This window comes from Tympanuchus pallidicinctus, unplaced genomic scaffold (genome assembly GCF_026119805.1).
Source record: "Tympanuchus pallidicinctus isolate F22 unplaced genomic scaffold, pur_lepc_1.0 scaffold8, whole genome shotgun sequence".
NCBI classification, from domain to species: Eukaryota; Metazoa; Chordata; class Aves; order Galliformes; family Phasianidae; genus Tympanuchus; species Tympanuchus pallidicinctus.
Window position 1 is genome coordinate 246,233 of NW_026294802.1, and position 26,284 is coordinate 272,516.

General features: G+C 37.4%; 1 protein-coding gene across 26 annotated transcripts in view; it reads right to left on the reverse strand.

Annotated features, from left to right (window-relative positions):
- The window catches only part of PLEKHA5 (pleckstrin homology domain containing A5), a 168,130-nt gene that overhangs the window by 122,810 nt on the left and 19,036 nt on the right, over positions 1–26,284 (reverse strand). Inside the window, exon 4 of one of the 26 annotated variants that reach the window (XM_052669676.1) lies at positions 22,321–22,369. The exons of the other annotated variants lie outside the window; for them this stretch is intronic. Coding sequence (XP_052525636.1) covers positions 22,363–22,369 — 7 coding nt within the window. The 3' untranslated portion in view covers positions 22,321–22,362. The remainder of the gene's footprint in view (positions 1–22,320; positions 22,370–26,284) is intronic. 26 annotated transcript variants of the gene reach the window in all.

Genomic DNA, 26,284 nt, shown 5'->3' on the forward strand with positions numbered 1-26,284 from the left:
TTTTAAATGAAAACAAAGTGATATTTTTTGAGGCTTTTTGCCCCTCCACCTATTAAAAAATATGTTAAATCAACATTCATGTCATAGCACAGAACCTACACTTCTCATTCACTAGTTCAGCAACAAACAAAAAAGCCATTTATTATTCCCAACAGGAGTATTTCCATACCCCAGAGTAAATTTTAATTACTAACAGCACTTCAGACCAAACCAAACTCCCAATAAAAGCCAAGTTATTGTACATCTTCCGAAATACACTTTAAAACTTACATCCTTACATTACACTTACATCCTACATTACATCACAGCAAGGTTAATATTGTAAGTCAAGTGAATTCACTGGTCTTTCCAACAAGAAGCTTTCCAACAACACTGGAAGCAACATTTGGGAAGAGAACTAAAAGACTTTGTTTCACAGGCAGTCTACTCAGCCCTTCTACTCAGCTTCTTGTGTATATAAGGGGAAAAAGCTTTAATTCCCAAAACACAAAAATTAATTTCCCTGCAGGAAGAACATTTACATATAAAAACTGCGTAACCAGATGAACAAAGGAAAATCAGACATTCAGCTCCCCAAAGAATGCTGAAAACACTTGCTTCAGCATGCAGTGTGATGCTGATTCCTAAGTATGGTAGACAGTGAGTTACAGTGTACTACTTCCAGTCTTTAATGAAGCCCTGCATAAACACTGCATAGCCTAGCTGCTTTGATGCACTGACAGCAGTATAACCATATGCAAGCAACCAACTCTATGATAGCTTCTACTTAGGACTTCTCTCTCATTCCAAAAACCAAGTGGCATTTTGATTTGCACATAACATGATATGGGAAGACAAAGGAGCACTGAATAAAAAAAACCAAAACTACTTCAAATATATTACATTTAGATTCAGAATGAGGAACAGACAGGCCAAAGAAGCAGATCATATGCAATAGTAAGATCAAAGCATCAGCATGCTGATGAGTTCACTCCAAGAAAAGAAAAAAAGGATTAAAAATGAGAAAATAAATCCAGAAAAAAAACAACCTGAAAGTTACATTTGTTTATGCAATCAATTGAAAGGGAAAGGGCAGTGTTAAAGAAAATAGTTCACAAGCAATGATTTAGGAAGTTTAACACGTGTAAAGTGACATGTTAATTTGACAGTGGCAGCAATGACCTTCATGTGCAGTGTATTAGCCAATAAAATCAAACTAGAGCTAAATATTTTTAGAGGTTTCATCCCATTAAAAAATAAAAATCAATGCTTTGCAGCTACCTTAGTATCGTGACTATATACAAATACAGATCAGCACATATCGAGGCTTACTGAACTATCAGAGACATTATTTCTTTTAATCTCTTTTTCCCTTGCTCCAACTTGAGATCACTGTTTCTTGCCTTAACTACCAGAGACACAGAAAAACAACTCCTCTCCACTCTGCTGCAGTTGTTAGTATATTTCTGGAGTTACATTCCCTTTCAGCTATCTCCTCTGTAGACAATGTGATCTCTCCTCAAAGGCTGCTTTCCTGTCCTCCCCTCCACGTGGCTTGTAGTATATTTTGATATTTCAGGTGGTTTGCACTCACCGGACATAATTTCATACATGCACTTGATTATTCTAAAAATGGAGTACACACATGAACTTAAAACCTTTTGAGTATTTTATACAATGTATTTGAAGTGATTTGTGAAAAAGCAGGAACTTGTATATTCCAAAATCCTCTTATTGCCTTTAACAAGGGTTGAATTTACTCCGCATTGTTCAGACTCCTGTTCTGCTAAAGTGGATTGGAGACAACTAATTTTCACAATCTAAAATTCCCAGCACTGCAAAAATCATGGACATTTCATTTTCAACAGGCAGACTCCAGGTTTCTAGTGGTAGTTATTTTCCATACTTGGAAAACAAATCTTAAAGAATTTTATAACCTAGACAAGATTGAAACAGTCACATTCCTCAGACAGTAAAGATCCCATACCCAACCACGGATACACTTATAAACACACAGATATCTAATATAATTTATGGGAAAAGATGTTGACTAGACCTCGGGCTCAGCTACATACCACAGGGCCTGCTCTATACTTCTGCCAACAACCTTACAGTGGAAACTTCCACCACACATTACTAAATGTAAAGGAATTCTGCTCTATTTTTAGAGCACCTCTAACAAAAGGTCCTACAGCTGAGGACGCATCTGTGTGCTACTTTCACAATGAGACAAATCAATTGCACAGCAACTGCTGAGATTCAGTTTCCAGTCCTTTCCAGCATGATCAATTCGTGGCAAGAAAGAATACTAACAGGATTGTCCTCGAGCAAGGACATAAGAATTAGCAAATTATTATTGAGTCATTTAATAAAATCACTATGCTGCTGACAAGGAAATCAAGATGCTTTTGAAAGCCAATGAATTACAGATAAGCTCTTATAATGTGAGAAGCTTACTGGAGAGTACACAGCAGGGTAATCACTTACTGGTTTAGAATAATACCCACACTTTCTTTCAAATGAAGCAAATACGTCACTAAAATACAGGAATGTATCAATAAATGTGTGAACATCCTAAACACTCCATTTTTTCCTTGAAAAAGGTAGTTTTTGAGTTTCCTTGTTTGTTGCCTTCTGAGAATGAAAAAACCAGCAGCAACAGGACTCAAAAAAAACCCCAAACACACACATACACAACACAGCCCACAAACAAAACCAAATCCCAAAACAAAACAATAAAAACAACCTTGTGAAGCCAATGGGCATGGTGGTTTGGGAATAATCCAAACACTGACAAATACACTTTTAACTTCGAGAAGTATTGTTTCATAACTATAAGCATCACAAAATATCACTGGATCCATTATCTAACAATGTAAATCTCTTTACTCATCCTATGTGTGTGCATATATATATATATATATATATTTTTTAATAAGAACTTGATTAGCAATTGTAATGAGTACTAAATTAAATTATTTAAAGATTTAAATTTTAGGTACAACAGTTGTTTAAATGAGCAATTGTGGCATCAATGCAACCTGTTAATTTTACCAATATATCACTAGTCATAAAGAAACAAAAGGACAAAACAACACCAACAAAAAAATTACCTATGAAACAGAATAGAGAACTAACCTAGGATAGATTTACACAACAATATACAAATGATTATTAAGAAAACATTGCCACTTCCTTAAAGGAAGATAATTCTCTATTATCCAATACAATATTTTAGAAGTTACTTGCATATAGTTGCATTTTTATGCAAGTGTTCACTCATTCTAGAAAACAGTTCAAATGTAGACATGGAAATCCCTAAGACAACATTAACTCCTCAAGCATTCTAAGTACTTCTTCTCCCAAAAGGGCCAACAAATCTCCAAGAGTAGATTAGTTTTAATAGAACTTGAACATCACTTGACTACATATCAATGTCTACAGTAACTCAGGTTGACCAAAGAGCTCAGTCTCCAGGATCACAGAATCACAGAATGGCCAGGGTTGGAAGGGACCTCAAGGATCATCAATCTCCAACCCCCTGCCACATGCAGGGCCACCAACCTCCCCCATTTAACACCAGTCCAGGCTGCCCAGGGCCCCATCCAACCTGGCCTTGAACACCTCTAAGGACGGGGTATCCACAGCCACTCTGAGCAGCCTGTTCCAGCACCTCACCACTCTCTCTGGAAGAACTTCCCCCTGACATCCAACCTAAATCTTCCCTCTCTAATCTCAGGATGTTCCTGAGAGAGGAGTGAGAGGCTGCAGCAAGGAAGCAGATTCAAAAATCTCCCCAAAGGATAGCAACATGGCCTTACTAAAATCTAAGCAAGACACGGCATATTTGTTGTCGCTTTCTTGCATGAGATGTGGTACAGTGAGAAAATACACAATAAGATGAATCGGGAAGAAAGGACTGAATGCAAGATTGCACCAGTGACATAGTTGGCCTTGCTATTAATTTCAGAGATTAATGATCAACTGTCATTAAAAAGATTACACATTGATCAAAAAAGGAAATCATCAAGTATGAAGTCATATAAGAAATGATCCAGCATTTATGAAGCAATAATTTGGACATAACCTAGCGAAACCCCAACAAACCTTCTGGGTGCAAAAGAAAACATGGCCAGTCCTTGTCCTTCCTCTCAAATCACTGCACTTCATCATCTAGCTTAAGGTTAAAAAGCTAGACAAAGTCTAGAGCAGAAATCAAGCTCATAAACTAACAATTAGTTCAGCCTACAGAGGATTGTTGAAACACTTTAGGGCTACTCTAGCACAACTAAACAATTATTTTATTCTTCAAAGACCTTTCCCAAACCTACAGACTGCTCTTCCCAGGTTTTCTCTGCCAATATTATGTTTAAGATATTATATCTTCTAGGAGCCATCACAACAGAAGGTATATTGCTATTTCCCTTCAGTTTTGTTCCAATCTTTCTTCCTCTGCATTGCTTTCCATTTCATGCATCTTCAACCATCTTAACTTCTCCAAGTCAGGAAATCTCCCGTGTTAAACTCACTTCTTCCATCAATTTGTCTCTTCTTATTTTACTCCTTTTTATAGCAGATTCAGCCCCCCTGATACTACCCAAATATTAAAAAAAACAACAAATCTAACGATTTCTACAAGTTTCCTGATAGGAAAAACAAAGATTAGAATGAAATACTGCATTTTAAAATAACTTCCCTAAAAGCACATCCTAAATTGCCTCACATTCAACACAGATTATTATTCCTCACGCATTAGTTTAGTATTTATTCCATAGCCAATAGTAATCATTATCTGTATTCTATTTTTTTTTTTAGTGGGACCTCAAAAACTAATAAGCAAACAAAACTACAACAATAACAAAGCAGCAAAATCTAACACGAAATCTTAAGCCAGTTAGAAGATCCTTCTTCACATGCAATGAATCCAAGGTGACAGCCTAAGGCACTGGTAGCAACTTCCTCAAGGCATCATTTTTCTTTCAAAAGCAAGTTTGAACACAGTTAGCAATGTGGGAACAGATTTTTGTTTGTATGGTTCTGTGAGAGGACCCCAGGGATCCAAAAAGCAGATCGAAACAGCAGCCTGAAGATCATGGTGATTCTGATGCAGATGAGATTCTTCACCTCCTGAACTGAAGGATTCAGTGTATTTTTAAGCAGCATCACAATCTCACACTGCATTTAACCCCGAAAATGTGTTTAGTAAAGAAGAGGCAATCTAATGAGGTTATTACATTTTCAGCATTAGGATCAACCATATCTGGACAGCTGCTATGGTGAACTCAAGGGACTTAGCATGCTACATGACATTTCTTTAAGTAGCTCTACTGCCTAAGGTGGTGTCACTGGCAGCAGCTGAAAGTCCTACAGATTTAGATTATATGTCTCATTATTAGTACCTGGCTGGTGAGCAGGAACAACAGACAAATAGAGACATTCTCATGACAAGAAGCTCCTTTTGGAAATATTTTGTAGTAAGTTACAGAAGCTATATGAATGATTTCATTTGCATTTCTATTTGGCAAAACACAGGCAATCTTGTTAAAAAATACAAAAGCATTAAAAAAAAAAACCAGTAGGAAGCAATACGCAATTACAGATTGTTAACAAAAGAGTGAAGAAGCTGTCAAACGTGCTTGAAATGATGAGCTTCACTTTAAAAGCAGCTGCAGAGAAAAACCAAGCATGTCCTTTCTGAAAGCTGTCACAATAGAAGGCACTTGAAATAACACAGGAATCCCTAGCGAGGATTTTCAGAAAGATTTTTAAGGTGCAAGCAGAGCTGAGGCATCACGAAGAAAGCTTCAAACACGTCAAGTTCCATCTTGTGCTATGGTTAAGCTGGTTTCTGCATGTAAGCTAACTTTAAAAGCCAGTCCAGGTTTCTACTGTACAGTGTGTCAGCACAGGTATCACTTTTGAAATAACCTCATAGCTTCAGGTACCTAAAAAATTAATTTCCTTAGGAATTCTAACTCAAAATCCCAGCCTATCTGCAATAATAACATGAGTGTTGTTGACATGGAGGCTCAAGATTTTTTTTGGCAGGCTAACCTAAAGCTCAACTTACAGTTTAGCTCATCTACCACACTGCTCACTTAGGTCACTTTAATTGAGTATAAAACAACTTAAGCTGTACTGACTGCTGACAGACACAAAGACTAATCTGTAGGCGCTTTTCAAAAACTCACTTGCTGTCTGAAGTGATGTTATTTATTCTTGGCTCTGAAATCAGGACAGAGCTGTGGAGCAGATGGAGTAATAGGTTGAGAAGCAGAACATTTACGTTCATAATGGATAGCAGCAACACAACAAGGTCAAAATAGTATTCTTGAGAAGTGTAGTTATTGCTGTTTCCTGAATCATCTTCCAGCTAGATAGCTGTAGATGGAGATGAAACATGCAAACGTTTATTGCCATGTTCTCACCTAATAAAAGACAGTGGTACACAGCCCAGAGCACTCAAGCTATTCAAGCGGTATTCTGGAGTTTGAGAGGAGGCTGGGTGGAAACCTTGCTGGAATGCACTGACATTTCTATGACGATTAAATAACCACCCATTCCTCTGCTGTATTTGGAAGCAGGGATAAAGCTGCAGCTTTATCTCAGCGCTGCCTATTAGGTAATCCTGAACAGTTATAGGACACTGTTGTGGTGGGAACATGTTTTAAGTAGGAATACCATCCGCCTGTCATGCCTTAGCTTGAAATAGTGGCATTCAAAACATCTAGATGCTATATTTAGTAGCTGAAGATTGTTATGTTTTCAGTGACTAAGCAGAAATGAAAGATGATCATTGCTTCCCAAACTAAAAAATGCCTGAGGCAATGTTTTTTCCTTCTAAAAATATTAGTAATTTCCCTTCTTTAATGATGCTTCACTAACAAGCATAGCTGAGTGAATTAACTAATCCTGAATTAAAAAAAGGAATAACACAGTACACACAGTACTTCAGTCCTGCAAGTTGTTGTATTTTTTCTGCAAAGATAATTCTGAATTCCAGCAGCTACTTGGGAGCAGCCAAAACATGGAGGTACAAACCAACCACAAACTTGGTCATTTTAAGTCAATTGCCACCTTCATTCACTGAGTATTGATCATTCCAATAAGCATGATGCAAGCTCGTTAAAGAAGACATGTTGCAATTTGAGGCTTATATTATGCAACATGTGTTAATTAGCCATTGCACTGCACAGAATGACTTCACTAGCTGCAATCCGTGTGTGACTACAATAAGGTAGCACACTTTGACTCATGGTTTTCAAAATTAAATATTTTTAGATTGAAAGTATCTTCTGAGAAAAACAGCTTCAAGAAGTTTACTGAGACTCTTTTCTGACAATTTTAATATGCCATTCACGTGTCACACTGAAATGCTCAATATTAAAAACTCTAAATGACATTCAATATAAATTGGTGTACAGGCAGCTTCTAGACTGCCATTTCTCGATTATTACTCCTTATGTATCAAAGCATTGCAACACTCAAGAGGCTTTTCCAAGCCCTTGCTATTTTCAAGAATAAGATGTAATGGTAGCTGACAATCTTCATTATTTTAAAAATATCAAATGTTTTATTCAAGGAGAACATATTAAAGCAACTGATTTGAAACAAAAAGAATAAATAAAACAGTCCCAAACCCCAGCAACAGTAGTTCAGCTGGGAAGTAGAAAGCCGTAGTGCAGCTCAATTCCACATGGGGGATCCAAGCACAACGCTTAACAGCTCTGGCACAGAAAAATTATTGAGGATAGATAAAGTTCTGGAAGACGTTCAACGTCTTTCCAAAGGGCTTTATCCAGTCAGACAAAGCATCTTTTTGATTATCACATGAGTAAGAATTACAGGTACACTAACTGAACTGATTAGAGGATGCTCTATTCAGAAACAGGGAGGAGAAGAACACAAACTAAAAAGTAGCTGGCACGTAGGAAAAGAATAAATGGGAGATCAATTCAGCCTACAAACTCCAAGTCTTGACAAACTCAGCTTAGTATTTGCTTCTTGAAAAGCTGACCTCTTACACAGGGCTGAGGAGGCTGCACAGACTTGCCATTCCTTAGCATTTTAAAGCTGTATCGTAAAAGCAGGTTTCTATATTTCTAAAATAAGCAATCCCCAAGCAGATTTTTGAATGCTAAGATTTTCTTTTTTCTTGATACTCCTTCATCAGTTGTCACATCAGATGTTCTAAAATAGTTTCTCATTACTTCTCCCCAGAGCCATTTACTTCTTAACAGGGACTACTTAAAAGCAAAGGCGACACCCAAGAAGCTTTTTAGCATTGAAGAAAATTACTTCAAGTTGAAGTACCATGGCAACTAGAAGTTGCTATGCAGTTTTAAGTTCATCCTTTCGTCTGAATTTCCATTTATATGAATTTCCATTTATAACAAACCACAGTTGCTTCTGTAACACCTAACACATCAGTAGCCCAGCCCTTAAATGACATTTGCAAATGGATTCCTTTCAGCCAAGAATCAAAACAAGAAAGAAGTTAACAACGTTGACATTTGTGTTTTCCTGACAAGAATAAATATTGAAATTCTCATGAGAAGTCCCACGTGAATTGCTTATTGCCATAACACCTATTAACATTCTTACCAGCTCTCCCATGTGTAAAAATAGGGGGTCATGGAGCAGCTTGTGCACTCAAAGTAATGAAGGAAATGTCAGAAAGGCTTAGAACATGAATGGGACACTGAGGTGTGCTACGTGATCATACCCAGTAGAGAGAAACGCCTAGTAGGAATATGCAGAAAAAAAAAGTATTGTACAAGTGGTTGCCAAAGCTCTTTACAACTCCATTTACAAATAATGATACAAGTACAAAATGTTAAAAACTGTACAAGTATAACACGTGCTAAAATTACAGCAAGAGGACAAGCAGAATTTCTTTAAGCAATATTTTTCAGAGAATTTATTCAAAAATTCAGAGAATTTATCGAATCCATAGTGATGGATTTTCAGAGTAATTTGCATGCTGTGTGGTAACAAAAAGTTATTTAAGACATCTGCATGAATGAAAGTACTTATTCTAACAAATTCTTTATATTTCAGTTTTTTTTAATACTTGTTCTAATTACAGGGAAAAACAAACAAAAAACAAGCTTCAGACAAATACTCCAGTTAACAGTGGAGCTTAAATTCATTTGTTGCGATTAAGTCTCTAAATAAATACTTAGCAAAACACTTTCTAAAAATACTTCTGCTTACTTTTCTGCTTTCATTTACATTTTAGAGTCCTGATGAACATGAAATACTTCACTATCCTTGTATCTGAACAGTTACTGAATTTTCGAGGGGGAACAAACACAAAATAATTGGAAAGCACACAGCAGAAGAGTAAGTTAGGCAGAAAGGCACTGTTTGTGCAATAACGTAGAAGCTCATTGTTTCAATTTATTTCAGTCCAACTTGCGTGTTGAGAAAGTTAAAAACAGGACTCCTTGCTCGTTTACTAAAGTGAAAGGTTCAAGTAAATAAGTATGTGTACTGATCAACTCCAAAACTGACATTCTGTATATTTGCTGCAGGGTGCAATTGGGTATTACTCTTGCATACAATGGGCTCTCAGCAATATATAACCAGCCAAGAAGTCTGTGTCAAGGGTCCAAAATGTATTCCAGTTCAGTGAATCTACTTCCTCCAGGCCTAAAAGAATTCTAACCAAAATACTGAAACTTATATCAACTACCACCTGTGTGATAGCTGTAACTTAGCCAAGAATCCATTTCATACTTGAATACACTGCTTTTTCAGCTATCCCCTCCTGCTAGTACGTTGCACTTTGGAGCTCAGATTATAATCTTCTAAGGAACTCAGCTGCCAGAGTTTGTGTTTGCATCTTTGCTTTAAAAGTTAATTGCTTTGTGAGAACAGTTCATATTTAAAACATATTTCAGCTATTTATAATAGCACAAAGAAAAATACTGTATATTTCATATTTTTGTTCTGTGTTTTTTAGAGCTGAGTGTGCTACAACAATTACTTTTAATTAAAAAAAAAAGCTATAACTACTGTTGGCAATCTTCATGCATTTAATTAAGATAATGGATTATTTTTCACTGCTACTGCAAGTACTCAAACAAATGTATCCCAGTTACAAGCTGTGTAGAATTTACTGACTCCAGATAGCAGGTGTGTGTCTAACTTTTGGGTAACTCTACTATTTCCTTTGTAATCACATTCACTGACTCTACCCACCAACCAGAAGAAGGGAAGAGAAACACGTAGGCCTCAATGAAGGTTTTTTTTTTTTTTTACCAGTCAACAAACTAAAATGCTTAAAGTTATAAATATTACTTTGCTGCCTTACTAAAGTGATACTTCAAAAATAGGAAATTTCTGATCAGAAAGCAGCAGCAAGGGATCAGAAAAGGGCATAAATGATGGGTATCAAAGTCGTTCAGGAAGTAAGACTATCTGATTTCTGTAAAAGGATAGAAGTCCAAATTAGCTGAAAGGTATGCTGAATTAGAATGAGTCACTAGTCAGAAAAGCACATACCTTCATAAAACATGGATCCCGAGCAGACTCAAACCGAGGAAACTTTCTAATAGCAATGGAAATTAAGCAGGGAAAAACATCAGGAACTCATTTTATTTTGGCCACTGAATATTTCCTGCTGATATACAAGAAACAGGGATATTGTAAAATTTTGTGGAAAATATACAAAGCATAACATGCTTGTTTAACACTGACTAACCACATTAGCAAGTAGAGGAGACGAACAGGAGCAGAGCTCTAAAGCCAAACCTTCAGTTCCAACAAGCTGATGTAAACATGACACATTTCAGTTTGGTTACGCTTTAGACTATGTACAGATTAGTTCCATAGATTGAACACCTGATACAGAACAGCAAGAAAAGGAAAATTTACACTACTGACTACTTCTCTCAACTGTCCACACTGGTGGGCAAATCATACAGCTGAAGAGCTGAAAGTCTGCATTTCCTAGGTGTAACAGTCTGTGAAGGAAACGCTTTGCAGAAGAGTGCTTCAGTTACAGAGACAGCCTGCCACTTCACAGCAATCTTTTAAGCTTCCAACAGAGGGAGCTGGCCAAATTTGTGCAGTAGCTTCACTCAGAACAAAATTAAGTAAACCAACCATACAGAAGAATCTATTCACACTTTTGTAGGAAGCTGAATCTAAACAAGTCAGCAGACTATTTTTATACATAGGAAAACATCATATTACTTTATAAAAAGTAATTTTGAAGATTTGAAGATAAGCCAGTGGCAGGATATTTCTTTTTCGATATTTTAGTTGAATGTGATGATTACACTCGAAAGGAGTTCCGCTTTGCCTACAACTCCTCTTGTCCTGTTTCTGCCTGCAAACCAAAAGATGTTCCAGCAAAGGATTTGTTCCAGCAAACAAATGGTACCTCAGTAGGTGGAAAGTTTAAAGCAGCTACAACTAAGCTATAGTTCTGTAATCAGCAGGTCTGCTCACAGGCCAAAAAGAACCATCTGATAGGGCAGAGTTTTACCATCCAGTGGACAAGGAAAGCATGCTACAAATTAAAAGCATGTTCCCAATAATCTAGTTTCTACTAAAAACGATTCATAAGAAGAAATCAAGATTGCCTGACACACAAAAAAATTCAAAAAAAAATTTTTTATCATTGCTATAAAAACCACAAAAGATCAGAATAAGGATGACTACTTTATATTTTTCTGTATTCTCCATTTAAAAAATTGATAATAATTATTCACTGGCATGACCAAGAATGTCAAGTAATGATCGACCACTCAGACTTCTCAATTTAAAGGGCTCGTCCTCTTCTTTCCCAATGTGTGGCACAACTCAGATGCCAGCTTCAGTGTCTCGGCCTCATTTATAAACTTACTGTGACCAGCAGAAGACTAAGACATTCTCTTTAATACAAATGGGAAGATGTTGGCAGTGATATCCATAACATACAGTGTGCATATGGCAGCTACCGGTCTTAGAACTAGTAGAATTTTAAATACATTTTAAGTACTTGAAATTACTACATAAGCAAAATCACATTCTTAATATTCCCCAGAGGAAAGTGTTTGATACTTCAGTATTTTCATATGTGCTACCATTAGGAGCTGATAAGTATCTATAACTAATTAGTTAAGATGCCAGCTGATATCTATTAAAGACAAAATACAAATGAGCAAAATCAGTTTGCATATTATATATTCAACCAAAGGCTGTCTTTTTTTTTTTTTAATGTAGTACTTTGGAAAAAATGAAAATATTAGTTCCTTTAGGTTATTTGAGGTTATGGGAAGACTTCCAACATTCCTACACTTCTATACACGCGCTCATTCCCCTAAAGACTATCTAGAAATTTATAAGCTGACGGCACAGAGATGTATTCTGCCAATTCAAGACCTAAATCAGGTTAAAACATAGCTGCCTGCCCCACCTCTATCATAGAGAGTTTCCATTCCTGCTGCACAGGAGGCAGAATCCTAGGTCAAAGAATAATTTTAACTGGAATAGACCTCTGGAAATCATTTTAGACCACTTTGACACTGCATAGGGTCAGCTTGGATTAATCTGCTCAGGGTCTTGTTCTGTCAAGTCCTTGATGGAGATTCAACAGTCTGGCAGGGAAATATGTCCCAGTCTGCATCTCCGAGACAGCTACATTTACCATCAACTCAGCAACCAATAAACAGGTGATTTGTAAACTGTAAGCCATGGAGTTGTGATCAACTCAATTTCCTTTATCTCGCAAGTTTTTAATCTTTATCCCTTTAGATTTATTTCTGTAGCATATTAATGTATCCCTTTTTCAGACATACCCAGAATAGATAATTCCTTCAGAAAACTTCGCATTGCAGTTTGTATCTGCCCCTTTAAGTGCCTTCTCACCCAGAAGACAGACTTAAAAGCAGTTCTGAACTATCTAACACTTTTGATGGTACAGTGATTTAACAACTGCTGGGCAGCTGAACACCACCAGGCTGCTCTCTCACTCCCCCAAACTCATCAGAACAAGGGGGAGGGAATAAGATGAAAAAAGCTTTTGGGTTGAGATAAGGACAGGAAGATCACTCACCAATTACTACACAAGCAAAACAGACTCAGCCTAAAGGAGATCAATATAATTTATTGCCTGCTAATAACAGACTAGAGCACTGAGAAGTTAAAGCAAACTGAAGCCATCTCCCCTACCATCCACCCTCTTCCCAATTCCTCCCTGCCCCCCAGCAGCACAGGCAAACAGGGGCTACAGCCAGTCCACACTCCACCTCTGCTGCTCCTTCATGGCCACTCTCTGCTCCTGCCCCATTGGGGTCCCCTCCTACGGGATGCCACCCTTTCCCAACCGATCCTGTGTGGGCTTCCCACAGGCTAATCCCCACAGGCACCAGCTCCTGCCCAGGGCTGTTCCTGCTGGAGTACCCATGAGCTGCAGCTCCTTCAGGCCTCATCCTCTGCTGCACCGCAGTCTCCTCCTTGGCTGCACGAGGAGATCTGCTCCGTTTGTGGTGCCCACTGGCTGCAGAGACACCCTGCTCCTCTGTGGGCCTCTCCTGGGCTGCAAGGAGCTGCAGCTCAGCGCCTTGTGCTCCTCCTGCCCTCTTTGGTGCCTGAAGGGCTGCTTCTCTGTTTCTCACTCCTCTCTCCCTGCTGCTGTTGCACAGTTATTCCCTTCCTTAACTCTGCTCTCCCAGAGCACGCCTGTTGTGGCTCATGGCTCAGCTGTGGTAGCAGCAGGTCTCTGCTGGAGCAACTGGAGCTGGCTGTAGTCTGACATGGGGCAGTGCTGGGCTCTACACTCTCCAGAGATAGAGTTTAGCTTAACATTTGAGCTTCCAAAGTTATTTCATTGACTCTGCTGATTTCTAACCACTTCAAGTAAAACCTGAAACCACTTTATGAGCATACTTAAATGAGGACAGTAACTACATGCAGAAAAGCCTCTCTGACACCAGCCCAAATATTAAAAAATGCTGAAAAGTTGTACTAGCTTCACAAATACCATATCACACTGTACAGAGTCTTATTGTACATCAGTTTTGTAGTATTCTGGGTTGTTAAGGAACAGTAGAATTTCAAAGACTCCTCATTCCCAAATCTTTACCTTCATCTCTCCCCACCCAAACCCCTAATAAATAACTATTAAAATAAAACACAGACTAGGATTCTTGATTACTTTTTTTATTATTATTATTTTAGCAAGTGTCTCATTAATATGTATAAACCTAGACTTCCAGAGAGCTAAAGCAGACTGACACATTCAAACTGTCCTTTGTGGTTTGTGCTGGAAGAGAAAATGTTGCATCACTAAGGTCATTACCAACATAAGTATCCAGGTACAAAGTGCAAGACACACACTTTTCTGTCAAATGCAAAACACGTGTCTTCCAAGAGGTGTTTCCCGGTGTGAAAGATGCTTGACCTTTCATCTTTCTCCACACAGAGAATCCCAAATCCCAAAATCTTTAAAGCTGAACAACTTTTATAAGCACTACACTGAGTCAAATCTTCCTTCTGCACTTTTATTTTTGTGTGTGTCTACGTGTGTGGTTTTATTTAAATATAGAAATTCTCACGTTACTCATATCCCTGTATTTCTAGTGGACACCACTTTGACATACCATGAGACACTTAGGTTTATGAAACTACTTCCTGCCTTGAGAGATCTTTCCTGGTTGTATCTTCTTCTAAAAAAGATTGAACTTCAATCTCACCAAACAAGAATTGACTAAAATATCTTGATTTGAAAAGTTATAAATCCAAGTTCTGTAAAGCTGTGCTTACAAAACAGTTTTCATGTATTCCTTCTTTCATACTAGCATCATTTCTTAAGAAAGCAGAAAGTTTTACCACTGACATTTGCATAATCCCAAATTATTTTTATGGAGAAAAAAAACTACGCAAGAGCTTCACAGAGGCCATTAGGTACTTGCCCAGAGGCCTGAAACAAGTTTTTCCTGTTGACCACACCAACCATGAAGTTCATAGTTTAGCAAGGAAGAACGCACTCCAATTAAGTAGTGGTGTACAAAAAGGATGTTTACTTTTACCTTCTGCACTAGACCTTGCCCATTTATAGATTGCGGTAAGATAATACACTGCCAGGAGCCCTCCACCCCAGCGTTACTCATGTGCTGTAAGTGAGAAGTGGAACAAAACAACAGGATACTTAAGAGATGCACTATTTAAATCAAAGCAAGGCAAAAAGCAACGCTGGCATTTTACTGTTACTACCACCTATATAACTACACGTGGTTATGATACACTTGAAAGACAAGGTCCTAAACTGGTTGTTGTAAACTGCTGTAAACTCCGAAGTTCATCACCTGCACCACCACCCACGTTCAAAACACATGAATAAGGAGTTGTGCAACATACCACTAATCTTAAAACAGATCTCACTGCACTTTATGTTAAGCACAGTGTCATTGCACAATTCACAATAGCTACAATATTGTTGATCTTGAAGCAATAAATTTAACTGCTGAAGAACACTTCCCGTGGACAGACTGAATTTCAAGTAAAGCGAGTCACACAAAAGGAACCAACCATTTCTCTTGCTCCTAAGACAAGCTTTTTGTATTTGACTGAATAGTCATCAAAAGGGAAACTGAGCACCTATGGAAAAAGTTTCACAATCACTTGCTATTTCATAACGTCATTTCTTTTTCCTAACTTACATTATGTGAAAGAAGGAGAGGACTATGGTTTCATTTTTAGGTTATTTCAAGAGGAAGCTTGCATTCTTTTCTGCTTCCACCAGTCAAAATCCAGCCTCCCAAAAAGGATGATAGATACCTTAAATTTTCAAATTAGTTTCCCTCAGTTTTGAACCAGTGCATTGATAACCACTATCCTCTTAAGCAATCAAGTCACAATGTTCAGATTAAATGTTAAGGAAATGAAACCAAACCACAGATTCAAAAGGACCAGGACTCCTACCAGCACAGGTCACACAACTCCATCTCAGAAGCTTTGTGCTCAGAGAAAGGGCCAAGCCTCCTCAGCAGCTACATGTCATGTAAGCCTCAACACACAGTACTTGAACTTCCTAGCCCTCTGCTAAGCTGCAGTTTTACCTCAACAAGAACATTTCTAATAGAAGAGCGTTATTTTAATGGTAAAACAAAACAAACATCAAAACACATGCACACTGAATTTACTTTAAAAAAAAAAACAACACAGTCAAATTATTACAAATTAGATAAAAGATCAAAGCCTTTCACAGAAAGTGACAGTACTGCAGGTAAATTCACACTTCATTCAGCTTCTGAAAGAGTTTTGATCAAGTGAAAAAGCTCCAGGCTCAAAAGGTAAAGAAAGGGTTCTCAATATTCAGTTCCATAAATGAGCTGCCTCTACTGTTTTTGATATTCTTACAAATAATACATCATCTCCGTATGAAACAATGACATTCAAAAGGAATCATCCCAATTTCTTCTTCTTTGGAGGCTGGGGGGGCAAAGGAGAGGAAAGAAGCCCGCTTATTTGCCATTGTGGAATTCAGAGCAACTGCTGCTATCACCATATAGGCAGCCAGGGCTGCTTGCCCCAAAATGCCCAACTTCAGCTTACATATCCCTAGAAATGAATTAAGGCTTCCTGCCTACTCAACTTTGCAACACTTTTTCTACTTTTGTTTCAAAAGTTCCTTCAGAAGCCTGAACTAAATCCAATTGCAGTGATGATCTTAGTAAACGAGAAGGTGCTCAAAAGTTTATCCCTTGCTTTTTATTCTGGTTGCTGGTGAACACCACACTTTAGAAGACAGCTCTCACTCTGCTCTACTAGTGCACGGTAAGCCCTTTAGGTCATGTTAAAGATGCAAAAGCACAGTGGAAATCTTTAATAGCAATCAAACTGAAAATACTAGCGTGCAGCACAGAGCTGGTGCAGTATTCCAATTTTGATCTGGAATTGGTACAGTAGCACATCAGAGATTACAGAAAAACAAAACTAAAACACCAAGCAGATAAACATATTCCCCACAGGCACACTCAGGAAAGACTTTTTGATTAAGTAGTGAATTCTCTAACATCTCACTCAGGAATTGATTTTGAGCTTTCCGTAATATTTTCCCCATACAGAATGGATTCCTCTACTTAGGTACCTATTTTCACAGAACTCTGTAGGAACGAATCACCTGTGTGCTCAACAACAGGTCTGCCTGCCTGAAATTAATTTCTTATTCAAGTCTCATTAAGCGAGAACTAGAGATGCATATCAATGCATCTCTCCATAGTCACATTTGCCCCATATTAATATATATATTTTTTTCCTCTTTGCTTTCCTTTGGTTGATAATGAAGAGAGAATGCAATAAAACTAAGTCAATAGTCCTCTGGTAAGTCTCAAGGAGCACTCCAGTAACACAAGTGGCCGTCTCTGGGTGACAACAGTTGTAGGACAAAATACAGGGAAGGGAGAGATGTGCAGGCAGGAAGTCTGTGAGAGAAAAGTTACTGAAGAAGCCAAAGGATAGCCTGCATGCATATCATTGGGACCACAGTTGTGATCCCAGACTTTCTGCTTCAATTTAGTTAGTATGTAAGTGAGGTAACTTCTATAAAAGATCCTCTGGGGGGAAAAAAAAAAAATAAAATCCATCAGTACTTCTTTTTTTTTTGTAATAGGAATCCACGTTCCTCTCTTTTCAATTTAGACCCCACTGCTGTAACAAAAGGAATTGTTTATGTTTAAAATGATACAAAAAAAATATGATACAAAAATATAAAATAAACTACATTTACTGGTAATGAACACCACAACAGACTCGGATCACAAAGGAATTCACAGAATATAGGTCCTAACAATAGGATCTCCAAATCTATGCAAGTTCTGACTCTACCATGTCAACAGATAATAGTTGCAAGCTACACTATAGCTGGAGGAAACAGAAAACAAGATTGCACTATTTTCTAATACAAGCCACTACCAACATTTTGGGGGAAAAAAGGCTTCAGAAAAGAAAAAAAAAAAACAAAAACAAACAAACAAAAACAACAAGAAAGCACTTCTGTATCACATTAATAAACATATACAACATAGTAATGTTACAGTTGGTCCGAATGGATTGTATCAACAAATAATCAACATAAATGATAAATGCATAATGGTAGCATATATTTGCATCATTACTGAATCCTTGGAACACTGCCCTTGTTCAACATTGTTAAACACAACTTTCTTTGTGTATATTATACTGTTGAGACTCTACATGAGAAGCAATCCCATTAACCCAGCTGTATTATTAGCTACCCAGCTGAAAAAAAAAAAAATCACAATTTACCATTCCTCAACTCTGCCTTCTGTGTTTATATAATAGGGAAACAATATTTTTGAAAACACACAGCATGCAGCGTGCCAAAGAAGGTCCATTCTTGTAACTGCAAGCAAATCATCATCATTAAATGAAAAAATATTAAATGCCCATGTGTTCATGGTAACACCAATGTTTTTTCATAACATCTGAAAAGCTGTCATCCTAAACCCTCCTCCAGTTCCTTTTAAAATGTTTTGATAGCAAATGCTTCATGAATACACATAAAAAACATGAAAACAGATAAAAATTAAAACTGTTTTGAATAAAATCTCAAGTTTCCTATTCATTCATATGAAGAACACCTCTACCATATTAACCAAACTAAGACATATTAGATTATTAACATCCACTGTACCGTAAAACAATTTTAAGAAGAAACATTTTCCTTCCCATGTACCCCTGTTTACAGCACCTAGCCTGAAATGAGACAATTCCATATAGTGCTCTGCATCTTCACTGTAAGGGGTCTATTTTGAAGCATATCACAAAGCTATCTCAGGAAGAAGAGTAAAGTATTGGAGTCTTTTTGCTTGTTTTTGCTTGTTGGTTTTTTTGTTTGTTTGTTTGTTTTGTTGTTGTTTTGTTGTTTGGTATTTTTTAAGATGCATTTAGAGCTGCTGACAGCATCAATGTGCTCTAGTTGTTCTATCAGTATTACAGTACAATACCAGAAAAAAACACTTTGTCCTAGACAGGCCTGGGTCATGAAAAAAAAAATAAAATGAAGCGATCTTGATTCATCTTATCATTAAGGTTGGAAAAGACCACTGACACAAGCATACCACTAACATGAACATACTATAAGCACTAAGCACCCCACACAAACAAAAAAGCCACGTTCAAGGCAAGTTGATGCTTTAAGTCACCTCATTAACTTTTAATCAACATTTCAATTATTATGCATTTACTTTTTATCATATCCACTCAGATATGAAAGAGTTTTCTCCTTTACAACAAATTTCAAGTGCTCTCTTACCGCCACACCAAAATCCAGTACTGCGTATCAAACTGCAGCTTTTTAGCCTGTAGATGGGACTTGCTCTCAGTCTTCCCCTGCTCCAGACTGCATCACCTCAGTATGCTTTGAAGCAAGCATGAACCAATCATTTAAACTTCAGTTCCCTTCCAGGTGCACCAAGAGAAAACTAACTCCTACCTTCAAAGTTTGTGGTTTTTAGTTCAGGAGAAAGGAAACTGAGAACCGACCTCTCCTTGGCACTGGGATCCATGGCAATCTAGCTGTGCAGTCAAGGTTTGAAAATCTCCACAGACAGACCCCACGGCAGCTTTGGGCGGGAACTGAGATGAGGTGACTCACAGACGATGTGCTTCTCAAGTATATTTACATTTTGTTATCAACAAAAGCTGGCAAAAGCCCATACCACTTCCGACAAAATGATAGCACTCTGTCAAATATCACTGAAAAAGGCAACAACAATCTATTTCATATAATAGAGTTTCGCACTGAACATTTATTTCTGACAATATATTTCTCAGCAGAACCATTTCCTGAAGCTATTTTACCAAAATTGACAAGATGTCTAGTATTCAGTGAGACACCCTTGCCAGACACACATTTCTGTGGTGTTGATGCTGCACTACTGTAAGAGGTGGGGGTAAATACGGCATACATTCACTTCCTTTAAAACCAATGAAGACATCAAAACACATACAAAGAAAAAAATCTGTTTACAAGCAAGTCAGACAAAATAAAGGAAATGGTCATTCATTCATCAATGCGACAAATTAGTTGCACTCCTCACGTGAACGGTTTTTTGCTGTTTTAAATTAATTTTAGTAATGAGTGCAACAATCACCTGGGGTATAAATTCCTTTGTAGCCAAGGTAAACATTCCTTCTGCGCTTACTTTATAAATAGGGCTTCACTCCCACCACCCAATTGTACCTTTATTGCTTGTTTTAATGTTTGCTGTCGTTTCAGTGCTAAGTCAATTCTCTCCTGGTTTTGCTGGAATGTTTGAGACCTCAAACACGAATCATTTTATTCAAATAGACCTCTCATCTTTTCTTATAGTTATTCATTAGGAACTGGTGTACAAAATAATTAACCTGGAGATAGAAAAATCTTTACCAGCTCAAAGACTTTGGCATTCATTTGCTTATGAAATTGTCAGTAATCTAAGCTGCTATCTAGAAGTTTAAGAGAGGATCTTACTTTTTTTTTTTTTTTTAACATAAAAAAAGTACAAAACCAAAGAAATCACAGATTGTTTCATGTTTTTAAACATATGGACACACATCTACTAATACATGATAGTCATGAATAAACATCCCCAAAAATCACTTTTAAAATAAATTCTTCAAAAACTTAGACTTGCACAGATGAGTTTAAAAACTTTGATTATACTTGAATAGTTACTAAAGATCAACACCCTGATAGGTCAGAACAGTCAATTCTCCTGTTTGAATCAACTTCTGTTAGTAAAACTACATTTCAGCTTCTCATCTATACGTTCAGCTGCTTTATACAGCAATCTTCTTCAGATTTCTGTGAACATTTAGGAAGCTGTTTAAGTCACTATTATTAATTCTACTGCAACCTAAAACTTCCGCCAATTTTAGAGTCAGCCATAAAAGCAGACTCCAAAGAATATTTTATTTTGTTATTTTATATCTTTATTCCTGGAAGCAGCACCTACTTAGTGTTTTAGCTAATCAAAGGAAACAGTAGATATAAACAGAAATAGGAATGAGTTACAGGGAAATACCAAACTTACATTACTTGAGTACACACATAAAAACATTGTATAAAAACTACAAGCCAATCTAGGTAAGAAATTTTTTTCCTGTACAGGAATACCATGCAGCATGCTGTTCACCGAGCAATATTTCAGAACTAACAAACCCTCCTAAGATGGAACTATGCCAAAATTAAAGGCTTCTCTCTCAACAGCTTGCACTGCCTGATAAACTGCTACTTGTAGAAGCTCTTCTTGAAAATGATACATGTCCTACCAGCTCACATATCTAATTGAAAAATACTCCTACAATAGATGAAATTTCAGTTTGATTTGACTTGCCATACTACCGCAAGATTGTTAAAGATGTTAGAGAGAAAAGGGTTACATATACGACTAATGGATGAGGACCTGTCTGGGATAGAACTGAGGAAATGATCATTTCTAGCTAGCTTCAAATCAAGTTAAACTCTTTAATACATACCTATACTATAAAAGTGTTCCAAAGGGCCACTAAGCACTTTCTCCTTGGAGTGTGTCATTACCTTCGGTTTTGGTAATCCTACACCCATGCTATACATTGTTTGACCACAGTTATGAAAAAGTAACTGATTTTATGGGTACATCAGGTACAGACGTAATCAATTTTTGTTTTACATGATTCACTTGTCTGGGATTTTTTGTATAAAACCCTATATTTTCAGCACTTGAAAGAGTCCCAATTCATCATTGCTTCAGAAAGTATGGACTAAACCAGCAGAGAAAGCGCGACTTGGAAGCCTCTCACATAATTTCTAAGCACTTCTCATGTTATTTCCTGTATTCTAAATCTTGTATCTTTTTGAAACTTTTTGCAAAGATCAGGTCCTAATTTTTTATTTTATTTTTTTTGGCAGGGAACAGAAGTTCAAAGCAAATGTAGCTCCAAGCCAGTAATTTACCATTTTTGATACACAAGTGCCATCACACGGATTAAGGCGTAGGCGTAAATAACTACAAGAGATAATTAACCTATAAAGAAAACAGAACCTATTTTCATGTAAAAATATTTTCAAGTGTTGTTATTTTGCACTCTCCAAAGTGGAATGCATTTTCTATTAGACTTAGTTTTGGAAGACTGATTTTTTTCTTTTTTTCCCCCCCTATGTTCTGCTCATGCTTTTGCTGTCAACAAGCTGGCTTAAACAGCTGAAGACAGTGCCAAGACACTACTTGCTGACTTCTCTGCCAAACAATTCTTCTATTGTTTTTCAGGATTTAAACAGACGTTTCTGGGGGCAAAGCAGCAGTCACTAAGCAGTCCAAATTGAAGAGCATGAAAATTGGAAAGGCATGGAAAGATCTTTACCAACATCTGAAGATTCACTTGGTTATTCTTCAGCTTGTTTTCTTATTCTCTGCTCAGAAGTGGATAAACAATGTAGGAAAAAAAAAAAAAGAAAAATCACTAAATGCCTTTTAATGCTTGGTTGCTTTCCTGTCACTGTTAAATTCAGGCAGCATTGGTAGAATGTTCTAATATCTTGGTCCTGTTTGAACAAAAAAAATTCTGATTTATAAATTATCAATTTGCAATATTTTTATGACTTGGTACTTTTTTATATGTTAGTTTCCTAGATAAAATAAGAAGTTGGGTTTCTATAATTGTAATGTAACATGTGAACTGCTGTCTCTGTTGCCACTGTTGAAACACCCACAGCCTCACTGTGCTCACATCCACTCTCTGGTCTCCATAAACATTCAGCAAGTGTTGATGAATGTCAACGGGTGCCATTTTTTTTTCCACATGGAGGAATTCAGTGACACACCTTTGCTTCATACAGGCTTTCATGTCAGATGCCATTTTGTCAGACTGCCCTTCTTCTGCCATCTGTCACACAGCAACAAAATGTAAAGGAATATTAGGGGGAAGGTTCAACCTCTACTGCCCTACCACCAACGTCTACCTCCAAAGTCGTGAGACAACATTATATAAAAGGAGACATTACTTTCAGAGTAGCCCTTGTACTCTTCCTTCCCAGCCAGAACAGGAAATAATTAAATGCAAATAAATCTTAGATTAGGAAGCCAGCCAGTGTCACACTAGACAGCTTTCTCTTCACACTTAAAAGATATTCCAAAGGTATGTCTAGCAAGTTTTGGAATTCATTACTGTTTATTGAGATAGTTTACATGCCTATTCCCACAAATACTAGCTTTACAGCAAAAACCTTAACTTGTACCAGCTAGGAAGTCTGCATTTTCACTCTTCAAAGTATTTAAAAAGGAATGACTATTGTTTTTTTTCTTTCCTTTAAGAACGCCAGAAGGTAACAACAATTCCCAAAAGCCAAATCCTTCATGGGAATCTTCCATTAGAGAGTTCTTGTACTCTCTTTGGAGTTGGGTGTATACAGTTTACAATGATTTAGTATTAGAAGTAGTGAGATGAGTCACTGTCTTTCAGATGTTATGAACACCCATCACTTTGTAATACTACATCCTGATACCAGTTACGGGCTGCAAGTAGGGAAATAGAATTTTAGTTTGAGTTGACCAACACTGAGTTCTTTCTATAACAAAACTTTCAGCTTCATTGCTCAAATTAATTTCTGTAATTTCACTATAAAAACATTTGATTTTGTAATCAAATTTAACTTTAGACAAGCACAATGATTAAAGCTCTACTATATCCATATCCCACTTGTTAAATTTTCCAAAGAATTTACTCCTTCAGAAAGCAGAATAATAAAGACAGATTGTCTTTACAAGTAGAAAGGATAGGATTTTCTTTGCAAATTGGGCACCGATTTAAAGCTGAAGAAATTCAACCTTCAAATGTTAATGTACTTTAGTGGAACCACCACTCTTTTGCAAAGGAAGGAATAAAATAAGAGAATACAATGCTTTATTTTTGCCAGTAAGTAATCATCCATCAGACTGTTGAATATGCCTCACTCTCCCCTCCCCATGCTTGTACCATCCAGGCTGATTTCCAGCTCTCTACACCTATTTCATAAGATTCCCAAAAACAGGTACAATTTTAACACTTCAACTCCATTTACCATCTGAAAAACAATTTTTTGCTTTAAAATCTCCTTGCTAAGCACATCTCGCTTGCTCAAACCTCTTCTTGCAAAACATTCATTACCTCAAACTAAATCAATACCCAACTGGCAGACAGCATCTAACAGTCCCATGAATTTTACGTTCAACTTGGTAAACTTCTGCATGTAGTAAAGCATAAGGATGAATATCAGTAAGCTTTCATGTTTAAACAGCTTATTTTCAAATCAAGACAGTAAGTAGACTATTAAGCCTTTCCATACAACATTTTGTGCGCACACAGCATCAAAGCTTTAGTGATAACAGCCACAGATACTCTGCAAGACTATCCCTAATAATTTACATAACCATAACTAACACAACATTCTTGTGATTTATTACCAGTAAATGAATATTTATGACCTAGAGATTACTGTTGTTGTGAATTACTTCAGAGTAGCTGCACAAGGATCACAAGCACAGGTAACACAGTGCCCTATTCCAGCTGAGATGAGAAACAAACAGCTCGCAAAGACCACAGGGACAGAAGAGATGTATGGTGATATCTCCTGCTTTGGCAACTGTAACACCCAGAGGTGGGATATGAAATGAAAGATGTGATCACCTACTTTCTTCCAGTCACAGAATGCAGATCACAGTCCATGAAATCCTGAGCTGCTATGAGATGTTTTCAGTCACCTTCCTTTGTTAAGCGCGTGCGTCTTTCAGACCCTATGAATACAAAATGAGCCACAAGTGCCAACTCTTCTGGATTCTGAATTCCTACTGCTAGCTCTTTCATTGCTACATGCAGTGAACAAACATTCTCTATTCCCCTTCTTTCTGCTATCTACGCTTTGATAGACTTCATCCGATACTCCTCGCTGAGTTATTACAGACATTCCTCTATCTTTGATCACTCTTGTGAATCTTCTCTGTACCTTCTATTTTAGCATTTTCCTGTTAATTCTAACAGGAATACTACTACAGCATAAAGCTGTGCTCATGCTTCAAGTTGCATTTAACAGGAACAATGTTATTTTAGACAGTAGGTCTTTGCAGTCATTTTCAAGTGGTGTCTGATTATAAAGTGCTTTCCCTACACTGTGGGTCAAGGCCACAGCTTCCATTTTTTTCCTAAATGAAAGTGATAAGACTTACGCTAAGCATCAGTAAAAGATTTTCTTACATCCTGAAGGCAATATATTCTGGCAATTCATAAGCCTAACATCATATAGATGTCAAATTTTGGATAGTACTACTGCTTTTCAAATAATAAGTCCTGTTAAAGTGGAGCTCAAAACTCTTGGATGACAAAAGCCAGTCAGAAGCAGTGGCACGATAACAAAAACAAACACACAACCACCACCACATTAACAAACAAGCAAGCCACATGCCTAAGCAGCAAGAACATTCCTTTCTTATGTTCCAGATAAAATTATTTCAACCAGTGCTTTCCAGTGCTGCCAGAAAATCGTGGTGAGTGGCAATAAGCAGGAGTAGCCTGGCTTCTTGAACTCTGGCTGCAAAGGACCAGGCAGCACTGGTCGCAGAAGGCTGACTGATAGTCACAGATGTTCTGCTTCCATGGCCCTGCCACTGCATTGTGAATGTTGAGAGCCTCCTGTTAAGTTCCAGCAGCTGTCCACTGGTAGAGCAACACCAATACCATGGATTGAAGTGGTAAAACATCTATCATCTGTAGATTGCCAGTGCAGGCATCCAAATCACACCAGGGAACAAAGCCTTCCTATTACTGAGCTTCTCCTGGGGAAAAAAGGCTCAGCCCAACTTCAGTGCCCACTTCACAAAACCTGTTCTGCTATTCACACCAACTGGGATCTCTGAAAGCCAATCTGAAAGAATATTTTCTCCTCCAGCCTGAATGTTCCTGCTCAATTGAATATTCAGCGCAGTGCGTTGAAAGTGAGAGGGCCATTTTCATCACAGTTACCTTTAATAAGAAGCAGATTGCACTTTGAAGGTTTTACCTCTGGTTTCTTTTATACTTTTTAAAGGGGACTTATTTCGATTTTCAAATCACTTCCTAAAGAATGAACGCTACAAGTCAGCTGAAACACTGAAACCAGGCTTTTTTGTTTCTTTCTTATTTTACTTTCAGAAAGTCCCCTTCTCCAGGCAAATACAAAGTCAGTGAAATTATCATAATTAATAACAATCATACGAAGTGGAAAAAAACACTCATTAAAATGAGTTTTCTACAGAATATTTTGGTTTATTTTTTAAATGCTGAAGTACTTCATAGAATCACAGAATGGCCTGGGTTG